Source organism: Erinaceus europaeus, chromosome 12 (assembly GCF_950295315.1).
Source record: "Erinaceus europaeus chromosome 12, mEriEur2.1, whole genome shotgun sequence".
Taxonomy (NCBI): Eukaryota; Metazoa; Chordata; class Mammalia; order Eulipotyphla; family Erinaceidae; genus Erinaceus; species Erinaceus europaeus.
In genome coordinates, this window is record NC_080173.1 from 88,064,201 (window position 1) to 88,077,777 (window position 13,577).

Here is a 13,577-nt window from a genome sequence, read left to right on the forward strand (position 1 = left end):
TAATGGTTTCTCTTGTTCTCTTCTCAGGGCTCTGCACTTCAGGAGGCCAGGTGGACCCCCCCATGTCAAACTGGCTGTGGAGTGGGACAGCTGTGTCAAGGAACGGTGAGTGAAGCTGCCTTTTTGTTCCAGCAGAGGAGAGCCGTAGCCCGCATATGCAAACAGATCTTCCTGTTCTCGGTGTACACACTTCCTCCCGGATGCTGTGTCATCCATTCCAGTAAATCGTAGAATCCCCGTGACATATTGAGCACTGAGACATATTGAGTCAGAGCACACATGAGTTGTCTTTGTCTCACCTGACAATGTCTTCTGCCCCCCCCCCCTTTTTTTTGCTGAGTATTTAGTTGCAACTCTTCTTGGCTTGAGAAACCCTGAATGCTTTTGTCTCTCCTCTCCCTCATAGCCTTTTTGGGAGCCTCCAAGAGGAGCGAGTCCTGGATGCTGACAGTATGTCTCAGCAGCAGCAGGCCCACCAGCAACACAGCTGTACTCTGGACGAGTGTTTTCAGTTCTACACCAAGGAGGAGCAGGTTCCCCCCCCCCCCCGGGTTCCTGAAAGGGGCTTTGGCTACCCACTGGGTGTGTGTGGGGGGTTAGTTGCAGGTGTCCTGGTGGCCTCACTCTCCTGGTGACTTCCTTTGCAGCTGGCTCAGGACGATGCATGGAAGTGTCCCCACTGCAAAGCCCTGCAGCAGGGTGTGGTGAAGCTCAGCCTGTGGACTCTGCCTGACATCCTCATCATCCACCTCAAGCGGTTCTGTCAGGTTGGAGAGAGAAGAAACAAGCTCTCCACGCTGGTGAAGTTTCCGCTGTCGGGCCTCAATATGGCTCCTCATGTGGCCCAGAGAAGCAACGGCCCCCAGCCTGTGCCAGGCCCCTGGCCTTCCTGGAAGCAGCCGGCCTGCCTGCCCACCAGTTGCCCACTGGACTTCCTCTATGACTTGTATGCTGTCTGCAACCACCATGGCAGCCTGCAAGGTGGGCATTATACAGGTGAGCTTTGCTTCTCAGCCCCTGGCTGCCGTGGCCACACATCATACCAGGGACTCAGTGTTGGTCAGTACGCCAGCTCCCCCCTGCTCCATTGCTTAACGCTGTGGTCTATTTACATAATCACTGCTTTGTTTGAGACCCACACTGGTTTGATCCCCACTGGTTCCCCCTCTTTTTCCACTCCGCCCCCTCTCCTAGTCACATCCTGTTTTCTACCGTTTAATCCCCACTGGTTCGTGCACTTTTTCCTTCTCCCCACTGCCTATCCTACATATTTCCTCTTCCGACCTGACACTTCCGCCTCAGGACATATAAAGGACAGGATTTTCTAATGAAGAGAGATTTGATTGATTGCACTGAATTCCCACTCATCAGTGAGGATTGAGCTGCGTTCCCAGCTTGGCCATGAGTCCCTGGTCATCTCTCCCCCACCCGAGAAGCTAGCCCGGCATCTGGCCCCTGAACAGATGGGGGAGGGACGACCAGGGACTCATGGCTGAGCTGGGAGCGCAGTTCAATCTTTGTTGATGAGCAAGAATGCAGTGCAACCAATCCAATCTCCACTCATCAGAAAATCCCGTCCTCCACACCTCCTGAGGCCCGAGGCGGAAGTGTCAGGAAGAGGAAGCACACAGGATAGGGGGTGGGGAGAAGGGTAAAAGGCAAAATAAGCAATTGTCATCAGAGGTTAAGAGGGAGTCGGGCTGTAGCGCAGTGGGTTAAGCGCAGGTGGCGCAAAGTACAAGGACCGGCATAAGGATCCCGGTTCGAACCCCGGCTCCCCACCTGCAGGGGAGTTGCTTCACAGGTGGTGAAGCAGGTCTGCAGGTGTCTATCTTTCTCTCCTCCTCTCTCTCTTCTCCTCCTCTCTCCATTTCTCTCTGTCCTATCCAACAACGATGACAACAACAATAATAACTACAACAATAAAACAACAAGGGCAACAAAAGGGAATAAATAAATAAAATATTAAAAAAAAAAAAGAGTACGCTAGGTCCATAAAGTCCCAGTATAGTTATCAAAAGTTTAGTCCCATTAAGATAAACAATTATCAGCTGAGGTAAAGGTTACTCGTGGCTATACAGGGGTCTAAAAGTTTACCGGCTACAGAATCACACATCTTCAGTTCCCAGGAGAAGTAGCCGTGGCGGATACCTGGAACACCTCCACCAAAGTGAAGAAGCAGCCAGAGAGAGCCAACTGCTCAAGTCCCGTACTTTTATAATGCCCTTCTCCCTGTGTCCCACCTCAGGCTGATGTCATTCGTATGCTTCTTCTTCTAGCGTTTGCCCTTCTTCCGTAGCCAGTCAACAGCGTCAGGTTGAGCCTGATGTAAAGTTTCGAGACCTCCTTTGAATCTGGAGAGGTGGCCGTCATTGACTATGTGGGTCATAGTCTGTCTGGAGCCGCAGGGGCAGTTCGGGTCGTCTCTGGCTCCCCAGCGATGGAACATAGCCGCGCACCGGCCATGGCCTGTTCGATACCGATTGAGGAGGGCCCAATCATAACGTGCTAGGTCAAAGCCGGGTTGACGCTTGCAGGGGTCTGTGATGAGGTGTTTGTTCTTTACCTCAGCTGACTGCCAGCTCTGTTTCCAAGAGACTGGAACAGAGAAGTTGAGTGTAGGCGTAGGGGACCAGATTGGGTGACGAGACATCAAGCGTTGGACAGGGTGGGCGAAGATATCCGCTTATATTGGCAGGTCCGGTCGAGCGTAGACGTGGGAAATGAACTTAGATGATGCCGCATCCCGACGAATATCTGGCGGGGCGATGTTGCTAAGAACCGGCAGCCATGGAACCGGGGTGGAACGGATGGTTCCAGAAATTATCCTCATGGAGGAATATAAGTTGGAATCGACCAAGTGCACATGGGGCCTACGGAACCATACTGGGGCACAGTATTCTGCAGTGGAATAGCATAATGCCAGAGATGATGATCGTAGTGTGGAAGTGCTCGCGCCCCATGAGGAGCTGGCCAGTCTTGCAATGATGTGATTCCTCGCGCCCACCTTTGCTGCAGTTTTTATGAGATGTTCGTGAAATGACAGAGTGCGATCGAGAGTAACGCCAAGATAGACTGGCTGGGCTTCATGCCGGATTCTCGTATCGCCAAGCTGTACATTAAGCTCACGCGAGGCCGAGGCATGGTGTAGATGGAAAACAGATGATACCATTTTTGCAGTGCTAGGGATTAGTCGCCATTTTTTTACAGTAATCAGATATCAGAGACATGCCTTTCGTGAGTGTTTCCTCGAGGATGTCGAACTTGGATGCCTGATTCGTATGCTGATAGTCCCAAACTCCTATGGGGGTCACAACACACCAGGCTCCTGCCAGAGGTCCCCTGGGTTCAAGTTATGGAGTTGAGCTAGGCTGGTGTTTATTTACATTGACCCTGTCAAATATAGAAGGGTAAGTTTTGAAATTGAGAGAATACTATTTATTCTCATCTGAGATTTAACACCAAGCACACTGATCAGATTTGGTCTTATTTTATTTTTTTTAGGGGCATATTTGATTTATGTTCTAAGGAGGAACTTGAAAGAAGTAGACAAGTGGAAGGACAGAAGCAATCGTTGGGTCACCAATTCTGTTGTTCATAATTATATTCTCTGGGTGGGAGAGGCAGCATAATGGTTATGTAAACAGATTCTCATGCCTGAGGCCCCAAAGGTCCCAGATTCAGTCCCCTGAAACACCGTGAACCAGAGCTGAGCAGTGCTCTGGTAAAAACAAACAAACAAAAAAAACCATAATTATATTCCTTGGTCTACTTTATCCTGGATAGCCAAATTCTTTCATTCTTAAAAGTCTTTATTTTTAATATTTTTATTTATCAATGGATAGAGACAGAGAGAAATTGACAGAGGAGGAAATAGAGAGGGAGAGAGGCAGAGAGACACTGGCAGCCCTGCTTCACCACTCAAAGCCTTCCTCTGCAGATGGGCACTGGGGTGTGAACTGTAATATGTGCATTTAACCAGGTATGCCACCACCTGGCTTCTCCTTTTTTTTTTTTTTTTTTTGCAAAGGGAAATAGGAAGTGGGTGGGGGTAGATAGCATAATGGTTATGAAAGAGACTCTCATGCCTGAGGCTCTGAAGTCCAGGTTCAATCCCCCTCACCACCATAAACCAGAGCTGAGCAGTGCTCTGGTAAAAAAAGAAAAAATTAAAGGGAAATAGGAAGCAATGAAATGGTTTTAGGCAGGAGAGTAAAGATACAATCTGATTTGTAAATGAAGGAGGAGTAGAGAATGAGTTTTTAGTTCTGTCAGAAGTGTAAGAGAACAAGAGTCAGGGCGAGGTTAGATAGCATAGTGGTTATGCAAAGAGGCTGTCGTGACTGAGGCTCCGAAGTCCCAGGTTCAATCCCCTGCACCACCATAAGCCAGAGCTGAGCAGTGCTCAGTTTCTCTGTGTCTTTCTCTCTCTGCATTTCTCTCAAAAATAAAATAAATAAAATTAAAAAGGAGAGAACAAGAGTCAAGGTTGGCATTGTAGCTGGAGGATGTTTCCGGGGCTCAAGGGAGAGACAATGCTGATTGGGACTGAAGTGATAACAACTAAGACGTTTGAGACATTTTGGAAGTAATATGAGTAAGACCGGCTTTTGGCTTTTGATTTGCGTGTGGGGTGGAAAGAGAAAGGAGAAGCAAAGGTGGTGTGCTCTGAAGTGCCTAACTTGGATTAGTGCAGGAATCAGCAGATTGGCCCATGGACCAAGTCCAGTCAGCACCTGACTTTTTGTATAGCCAACAAATAATAAAAAAAATATATATGTATATATATATATATTATATACACACACATTTCTAAGAGTGTCAAAAGAACATATGGCAGAAACTATATGTGACATACAGAGTCTAAAATATTTTCTGTCTAACCCAGAAAGAGATGATGCCTCCACTCACTGAGATATGAAGGAAAAGATAATATTTTTCTATATTTGTTTAGAAGGTGAAAATGTTAATTACGAGCATTTTATAAATATTTTAACTTTAATTCTCAGGTGCAAAAAATTTGTACCATAATCCCGACTGTATTTTTTTTTTAAACAGTTACCTATCTAGTCCTTTTGGCTTTAATCTGTGTATTTATTTATTTATTTTAAAATATTATTTATTTGTTATTGAATAGAGACAGAGAAATTGAGAGGGGAAGGAGGAGATATAGAGAGGGAAAGATATAGAGAGACACCCACAGCCCTGCTTCACTACTCGTGAAGCTTTCCCCCTGCAAGTGGAGACCAGGGCCTTGAAACTGGGTCCTTGCTCACTAGAATGTGTGCACTTAACCAGGTGCGCCACCGCCTGGCCCCCTGTGTATTTATTTTATTTTATTTTTAAATATTTATTTATTTTTGTTGTAGATATTATTGTTGTTATTGATGTCATTGTTGGATAGAACAGAGAAAGATGGAGAGAAAAGGGGAAGACAGGGGGAGAGAAAGATAGACGCCTGCAGACCTGCTTCACCACTTGTGAAGCGACCCCCCTGCAGGTGGGGAGCCGGGGGTTCAAACCGGGATCCTTCCTCCAGTCCTTGTGCTTTGCGTCACATGCGCTTAACACGCTGTACTACTGCTGGACTCCCTCAGTGTATTTATTTTAATGAGAGAGATACAAAGAGAAAGATACAGAGGAGACCAGAGCCCTGCTCAGCTCTGACTGACCATGATGTTGTAGATTGAAACTGGGACTTCAAAGCCTCAGGCATGGGAGTTTTGTTTTTGTGGTTTTTTTGTTTGTTTGTTTGTTTTGTATAGCCATTTATGCTATCTCCCTATTTTCATTCCATACTGAATCAGAGATGTGTGTTTTGAATACTTTCAGTAGAAATGGGGTGAATGTTGCCATAAGTGTCTTACTAACGGGACTCTCTTTTATTGGACATTTTTTTTCCTAAAAAAATGACTACAGCGTGAGGGTGGAAGGTTAGGCAACGTCACAGTGTCATAGTGAAAATCTTACAGTGTAACTGATTCATCTTTATTGTTTCACAAAATCTACTTGTTAAAAAAAATGGAACCGTCTTTCTCATTCTGTTACAAGCAGGTCCATTTTTCAGCTACAACACTGGGAAACATCTTGATGCTTTGACAGGGGGTTGGAGGTGGGGTGGGCATGTTCCAGTAATGAGGATTTGGGATTTGAATCCTTGCAGCCTACTGCCGGAACTCTCTGGATGGCCAGTGGTACAGTTACGATGACAGCACTGTGGAGCCACTTTTAGAAGATGAGGTCAATTCCCGAGGAGCTTACATCCTGTTTTACCAGAAACGGAATAGCATCCCTCCCTGGTCAGCCAGCAGCTCCATGAGAGGTATGTGCTGCAGCTCATTAGACGACGGGGAGGTTGGGACTTCACTTTTTTTTTTTTTTTTTTGAATGAATGAATGAATTTTTTTCTTTATTGGAGGATTAATGTTTCACAGTCAACAGTAAATACAATAGTTTGTACATGCATAACATTTCCCGGTTTTCCACCTAACAATACAACTCCCACTAGGTCCTCTGCCATCCTGTTCCAGGACCTGAACTCTCCCCCTCACCCATCCACCTACCCACCCCAGAGTCTTTTACTTTGGTGCAAGACACCAACTCCAGTCCAACTTCTGTTTAGAGTTTTCCCTTCTAATCCTGCTGTACAACTTCTGTCTGTGAGTGAGATCATTCCATATTCATCCTTCTATTTCTTACTTATCTTACTTAACATGATATCTCTAAGCTCCAACCAAGATAGGGTAAAGAAGGTGAATCCACCATTTTTAATAGCTGAGTAGTATTCCATTGTGTATATAGACCACAACTTCCTCAGCCACTCATCTGTTGTTGGACACCTGGGTTGCTTCCAGGTTTTGGCTATTACAAATTGTGCTGCTATGAACACAGGTATACACAAATATTTTTTGGTTGGGTGTATTTGGTTCCTTAGGATAGATCCCCAGGAGAGGAATCGCAGGGTCATAGGGTAGCCATCTGAGAGTTCTGCTGGGATGTCACTTTCAAGCACTGGGGAGAGAAGCTCAGTTGAGTGTCAAGAGTCCAGAGCCTTAGGCAAGAATCTGAAGGAGGAGGAGGCTCTGTGTGCTGTTCAGAGGTTTGAGCATTATAGGCTCTTATCCCATCTGTAAGCTTGTAGGATGGATATGTCACCCACATTAAGCCAGCCTTTTTGTTTGTTTTAATTTATTTATTGGGACAGAAATTAAAAGGGGAAGAGGGGATGGAGGGAGAGAAAAAGAGACACCTGCAACACTGCTCTGCTAGTCCACTACTTATGAAGCTTTCCCCCTGCAGGTAGAGACTGGGGGCTTGAACTCTGGTCCTTGTGCATAGCAATGTGTATGTTCAATCAGGTGTGCCACTGCCTGGCCTCCATTAAGCCAGGGTTTTGATTAGACGTGTACAGCTTAAACCTGCATTAGTTCTTTTAGAAAGGGAGAGGCAGGGGCTGGGTGTTCAAGCCTCTAATCCCGATGGGTGGCGGCGGGGAGGGGGGCTTCATGAGTGAAGCAGTGCTGTAGGTGTCTCCTTTCCCCGTTCCCTCTTTATTTTCCCACCTCCTCTTAATTTCTCTCCATCCTATCAACATTGTTTTAAAAAGAAGAAAGAAAAGGAGGCAATAATTGTATCCCAATAGGCTTATAAACTTGCATGCAGGCAGGAGAAAAATATCAAAATTGATCTTATTATTTTTAGCACTAGGTTTTTGCATAGGATGCCACCACTTCTGGCAGACTCTTCCTCTCCTCCTCCTCCTCCTCCTCCTCCTCCTTTTCTTCTTTTTCTTTTCAATTTCAGCTAGAGACAGAGAGGGAGAGAAAAAGAAGAGACACTATAGTCCTGGTCTATAGTGCTCCTGTGTGGTGTTGGAGACCTGAACTTGAGTCCTTGCAGAGGGGAAAGTGTGCATCCTAGTGGGTGAGCTGTGTCTCCTGGCTCCCGAAATTATTATTTTTTTTTTATGTGATCTATTGCACATTGCAAACTAGTCATTCTCATCTGGGATGAGAGAACATTTTTTTATGCCTCCAGGGTTACCACTGGGGCTTGGTGTCTGCACTACGAATCCACTGCTCCATTTTTCCCATTTTGTTGGCCTTGTTGTGGCCCTTGTTGTTTTGCTGCTGTTGTTGGATAAGACAGAAAAATCGAGAGAGAAGGTGAAGACAGTGAAGGGGAGAGAAAGACAGAAGCCTGCAGACCTGCTTCACCACCCGTGAAGCGGACCCCCCCCCCCCCCCCCGCAGGTGGGGACCCTTATGCTGGTTCTTGCACTTCCGTGGCATGTGTGCTTAACCCCTGCACTACTGCCCTGTGGAGAGAACTTTTTTTTTTAAAAAAATTATGCCGATTTTCTCACCCACAAGTCTTGGAAAAGATCAAATAAAACCTAGGTGCCCCAGCAGGTCTCAATCAACCCTAGTGGAAAGTCTGCCTTTATTTTATTTATTTAATTACTTTTTTTTTTTTTTAACAGAAGAGAGACAGTAGAAAAATGTATGAAAAACGGGCAGGGGGATTGGGGTGGCCGGGCGGTAGTGTACCGGGTTAAGCACACAGAGCATGACGTGCAGGGATTCAGGTTCAAGCTGCCAGCTCCCCACCTGCCTGGGGGTCGCTTCACAGGGTGGTGTTGATAAAGAGATGAAAATGCAGATTTCTTCTTTTTATTATTCCTAGCAGGCAACAGGAAAAGGAAAGGATAGGCTTTCCTCACTGGTACTTCTTGAATCTGATGATCTCAGCATTCGTTTGCTTTCACCTATAAACTAAGGATTTTCATCTGTGAATACCTCTGTCCTACTTTGACAGTGGAAAAAAAAATCCCCAAGCAAAAGCTTTTACAGAGAGAGACAGAGAGAGAGAGAGAGAGAGAGAGAGAGAGAGACTGAGTCCACGTGGATTGGGAGCCCTAGCAACAGCTGACAGTGTGGTGAAGCAGGTCTGCAGGTGTCTACCCTTCTCTCCCCCTCTCTGTCTTCCTCATCTCTCTCCATTTCTCTCTGTCCTATCCAACAACGACAATGGAAAAAATGGCCTCCAGGAGCAGTGGATTCTTAGTGCAGGCTCCGAGCCCCAGCAGTATTCCCGGAGGCAAAAAAAAAAGTATGAACAATAACCTCTTTAGGAAAATGGAGTTGGAGACAAGTACTTTCTTGGAAAACCTTTCAGCTCTGATGACCAGACTTTCCTTTCTAGGCTCAAATGTTTTTTCTCTACAAGGTTCAGCTTGGGCACTGGGCTCATTCATTGCTGGCGTTTCGTCTGGTCATTAACTTCTGCATCTGTCATTCTGCTCTGGTGCTGTAGGTCCGAGCCTGGCAATGGAAATGTATCATGAGAAGCTCCTCTGGGGCCCTGAAGGGGTACAGTGGGTTCTAGTCTTTCTTCTGCTTTCTCTGCAGGTTCCACGAGCTCCTCCTTGTCAGATCACTGGCTGCTGAGGCTGGGGAGTAACAACTGTAGCACCCGGGGAAGCCTGCTGTCCTGGAGCTCGGCCCCCAGCCCTGCCCAGCCCCCAGCGCCTACCTCACCAGTCCTCACCAGCCTCTGCAGGCAGGAGAAGGGTATGTTCTCTCACTTCCGGTTACATTTGCTGCTTTGGCTTTTGTTTTCTGGGACCGCCATCCTTCCTGATCTTCTTGAAAGTCTTGGCACCTCATGGCCCTGAGTGTAAGGAGTCTCTCATTAGGAGAAGTTTAAAAAAGGAAAAAATAAATATAAAGCATTTTTTGGGAGTCGGGCGGTAGTGCAGCAGGTTAAGTGCACATGGTACAAAGCGCAAAGACCAGAGGAAGGATCCCGGTTCGAGCCCCCAGCTCCCCACCGGCAGGGGAGTCACTTCACAAGCGGTGAAGCAGGTCTGCACGTGTCTGTCTTTCTCTCCCCCTCTCTGTCTTCCCCTCCTCTCTCCTATCTAACAACAACGACATCAACAACAACATGGGCAATAAAAAGGAAAAATAAATATAAATAAAATTAGGAGAAGTTTATTCATCTCTTAAATGTGACCCAGCACTCAGCTCCTCTCGTCCCGTGCACTTCCACCCAGGAACATTCTGCCCCTGCCCCCTGGTTCACTCACCATTCCGGGGCCAGAGACACAGTGTCCATAAGTGAATGAAAATAAGGACGCCATGTAAAGCAGGTGTGAGGGCAAAGGAAACACAAAGATGTCTGGACTGGGGCTAGAGAGAAACAGTGTGGAAGCCCCTGTTAGATAGGATGGGTGGGATATCTCCTCCCCTCCCCTCCCCTCCTCTCCCCTCTTTTCCTTTCCTTTCTATATTTTTTCATTAGTGATTTCATATGATTAGCAGGGGCCGGGCAATGGCACATCTGGTTAAGCACACATAGTTCTAAATGTAAGGAGCCAAGCAAGAATCCAGGTTCGAATCCCAGCTTGGGTCCACTTGATTGAGCGGTGAAGCAGGTCTGCAGGTGTGTATCTCTTTCTCCATCCCTCTCTATCTCCCCCTCCTCTCTCAATTTCTGTCTGTCCTATCCAACAAAATGGAAAAAATGGCCGCCAGGAGCAGTGGGTTCCTAGTGCAGGCACTGAGCCCCAGCGATAACCCTGGAGGCAAAATAAATTAATTAATAACATAAAAATAATGATTAACAAGATTATAAGATAAAGGGTTAGAATTCGATACAGTTCCCACCACCAGAGTGCCATGTCCTATCCCCTCCATTGGAAGCTTCCCTGCTCTTTATCCCTCTGAGAGTATGAACCAAAATCCTCTACGGGGTGCAGAAGGTGGAAAGTCTGCCTTCTGTGGTTGCTTCTCCACTGTTTGAAGGTCGATCCATACAGGTGAGATATTTTCTGAGGAGGTGGTTGGAGGCAAGAGTAGTGTAGATGGGACTGTCAGGGTAAAGGCTTCGAGTGGGAAAGCATGAGGTATGGTGGGCCCAAGGAAGAGAGACCGGAATAGTAAGCAGAATGGCCGAGGAGGAAAGTATAGCTGTGCCAAGTACACTGAGAGGCTGAGTAAGAGGAGGGTGGGGTGTGAATGTCAGGGTGGAAGGTCACAGTGACTTGCCAAGAACATCTGTCAAGGGTTGGGACTTTTGAAGAAGCTGAAGTAGGTGAAGAGGACCTGGGCTGAAGGTGTGACAGTAGGATGGACTCTGTCAAGAATTGTGAGCAGGGGGGCCGTGTGGTGGCGCGCCTGTTTGAGCGCACGTGTTACAGTGCACAAGGACCCTGGTTAGAGCCCCTGGTCCCCCACCTGCAGGGAGAAAGCTTCCCAAGTGGTGAAGCAGGGCTGCAGGTGTCTCTCTGTCTCCTTCAATCTCTGTCTACGCTTCTTCTCAATTTCTGGCTGTCTCTATACAGTAAATAAAGATTTAAAAAATGTTAAAAAAAAAAAAAAGAATTGTGAGCAGAGCTCACAGGACGGTGGGCTGACAGCAGAGCTTGGGTTTTCTTTTTGTTGTTGTTAGTTTGGTTGGGCTTTTTTTTTGTTGTTGTTCTTTGTTAAATAGGAAGTAATAGAGCATATTAGCATTTCAGATGATCCACATAGAGAGAAAGTGATGATTGTAATGGAGAATAAGGTAGTAACCACAGAAAGAAAACTTCTCAGGTAGTCTGGGAGGTGGTGCAGTGGATAAAGAGTTGTTGGACTCTCTCAAGCATGAGATTCTGAGTTCAATCCCCAGCAGCATATGCAAGAAACCAGAGTGATGTCTGGTTCTTTCTCTTTCTCTCTCTCTCTTTCTGTCTTTCTCACTAATAAATAAATAAAATCTTTAAAAAAATATTTAAAGAAAGAAAGCTCCTCAGTCAGAACTCTTAAGTGTCAAAGAGAAAAGAGAGAGCTTTAGTCTCTGCTCTTTCAACCTGATAGTAACAGCATATTCTAATTGCTGTTTAAAATGTTTTCATATGTATGTGTATATATGTATTTTAATGTCTTTAATTTCTTTATTGGGGGACTACTGTTTTACATTCAACAGTAAATACAGTAGTTTGTACATGCACAACATTTCTCAGTTTCCACATAACAATACAACCCCCACTAGGTCCTCTGTTATCCTTTTCCAGGACCTGAACTCTCCCCTCCACCCTAGTTTTTTTTTTTTATGTTTAAAGATGTTTTATTCAAAAGAGTGAAAATATAGAGGCAGTCTCAACACCATTGACAGATGACTGGGTAGAGAAATTATAGAAAATATTATTAAATCACTAATAAAACATTCTTGAGTAGTACACCATTGAGTAGTTTAATTTTTTTTTTTTTTCCTCTGCCCATTTTTGGATGGGGTCATTTGCTTTTTTGTTGCTAAGTTTGTTGAGCTCTTTTTTTTTTTTTTTTATTTAAGAAAGGATTAATTAACAAAACCATAGGGTAGGAGGGGTACAACTCCACACAATTCCTACCGCCCAATCTCCATATCCCACCCCCTCCCCTGATAGCTTTCCTATTCTCTATCCCTCTGAGAGCATGGACTCAGGGTCATTGAGGGTTGCAGAAGGTGGAAGGTCTGGCTTCTGTAATTGCTTCCCCGCTGAACATGGGCATTGACTGGTCGGTCCATACTCCCAGTCTGCCTCTCTCTTTCCCTAGTAGGGTGGGGCTCTGGGGAAGCTGAGCTCCAGGACACATTGGTGGGGTCTTCAATCCAGGGAAGTCTGGCCGGCATCCTGATGGCATCTGGAACCTGGTGACTGAAAAGAGAGTTAACATACAAAGCCAAACAAATTGTTGAGCAATCCTGGACCCAAAACTTGGAAAAGTGGAGAGGAAGTATTAGGGAGGTACTCACTGCAAACTCTAGTGTACTTCTGCTTTCTTACTTTGGTGCCATACTCCAAACTCAGTCAATTTCTGCTTTGCGTTTCTACTTCTTTTTTTTTTTTTTTTACATGCATAACATTCCCCAGATTCCCATTTAACAGTACAACCCCCACTATTTAATTCATCATTTTTCATGGACCTGTATTCTCCCCACCCACCCACCTACCCCAGAGTCTTTTACTTTGGTGTAATACTCCAATTCCATTTCAGGTTCGACTTGTGTTTTCTTTTCTAATCTTGTTTTTCAACTTCGGCCTGAGAGTGAGATCATCCCGTATTCATCCTTCTGTTTCTGACTTATTTCACTCAACATGATTTTTTCAAGGTCCATCCAAGATCGGCTGAGTAGTTTAATTTTTTAAATTGCCATCAGGGTTATTGCTGGGGTTCAGTGCCTGCACCATGAATCCACTGCTCCTGGAGGCCATTTTTTCCCCCATTTTTGTTACCCTTGTTGCCTTTGTTGTTGTTGTTGTTGTTACTGTTGCTGTTGCTGTTGTTGGATAAGACAGAGAGAAATGGAGAGAGGAGGGGAAGACAGAGGAGGGGAGAGACAGACCTCCTTCACTGCTTGTGAAGCGACCCCCCTGCAGGTGGGGAGCCAGGGGCTCAAACCAAGATCCTTGCACCTATCCTTGCGCTTTGCACCATGTGCACTTAACCTGTTGTGCCACCGTCATGCCCCCGTGAGAGAAACTTTTATGACTGTTTTTATTGCATATGAGGAGAGAGTTTCATATAATTGAGAGAGAACCCAGATGATCA

The 13,577-nt window shown here is 45.8% G+C and overlaps 1 protein-coding gene across 3 annotated transcripts in view; it reads left to right on the plus strand.

Annotated features, from left to right (window-relative positions):
- The window catches only part of USP43 (ubiquitin specific peptidase 43), a 94,894-nt gene that overhangs the window by 69,510 nt on the left and 11,807 nt on the right, over window positions 1-13,577 (plus strand). For 2 of the 3 annotated variants that reach the window (XM_060204424.1, XM_060204422.1), the window contains 5 exons: window positions 28-105; window positions 407-533; window positions 648-996; window positions 6,164-6,322; window positions 9,411-9,572. In XM_060204424.1, the coding sequence (XP_060060407.1) occupies window positions 28-105; window positions 407-533; window positions 648-996; window positions 6,164-6,322; window positions 9,411-9,572 (875 nt within the window). The remainder of the gene's footprint in view (window positions 1-27; window positions 106-406; window positions 534-647; window positions 997-6,163; window positions 6,323-9,410; window positions 9,573-13,577) is intronic. The other variant, XM_060204423.1, reaches the window with a different exon arrangement.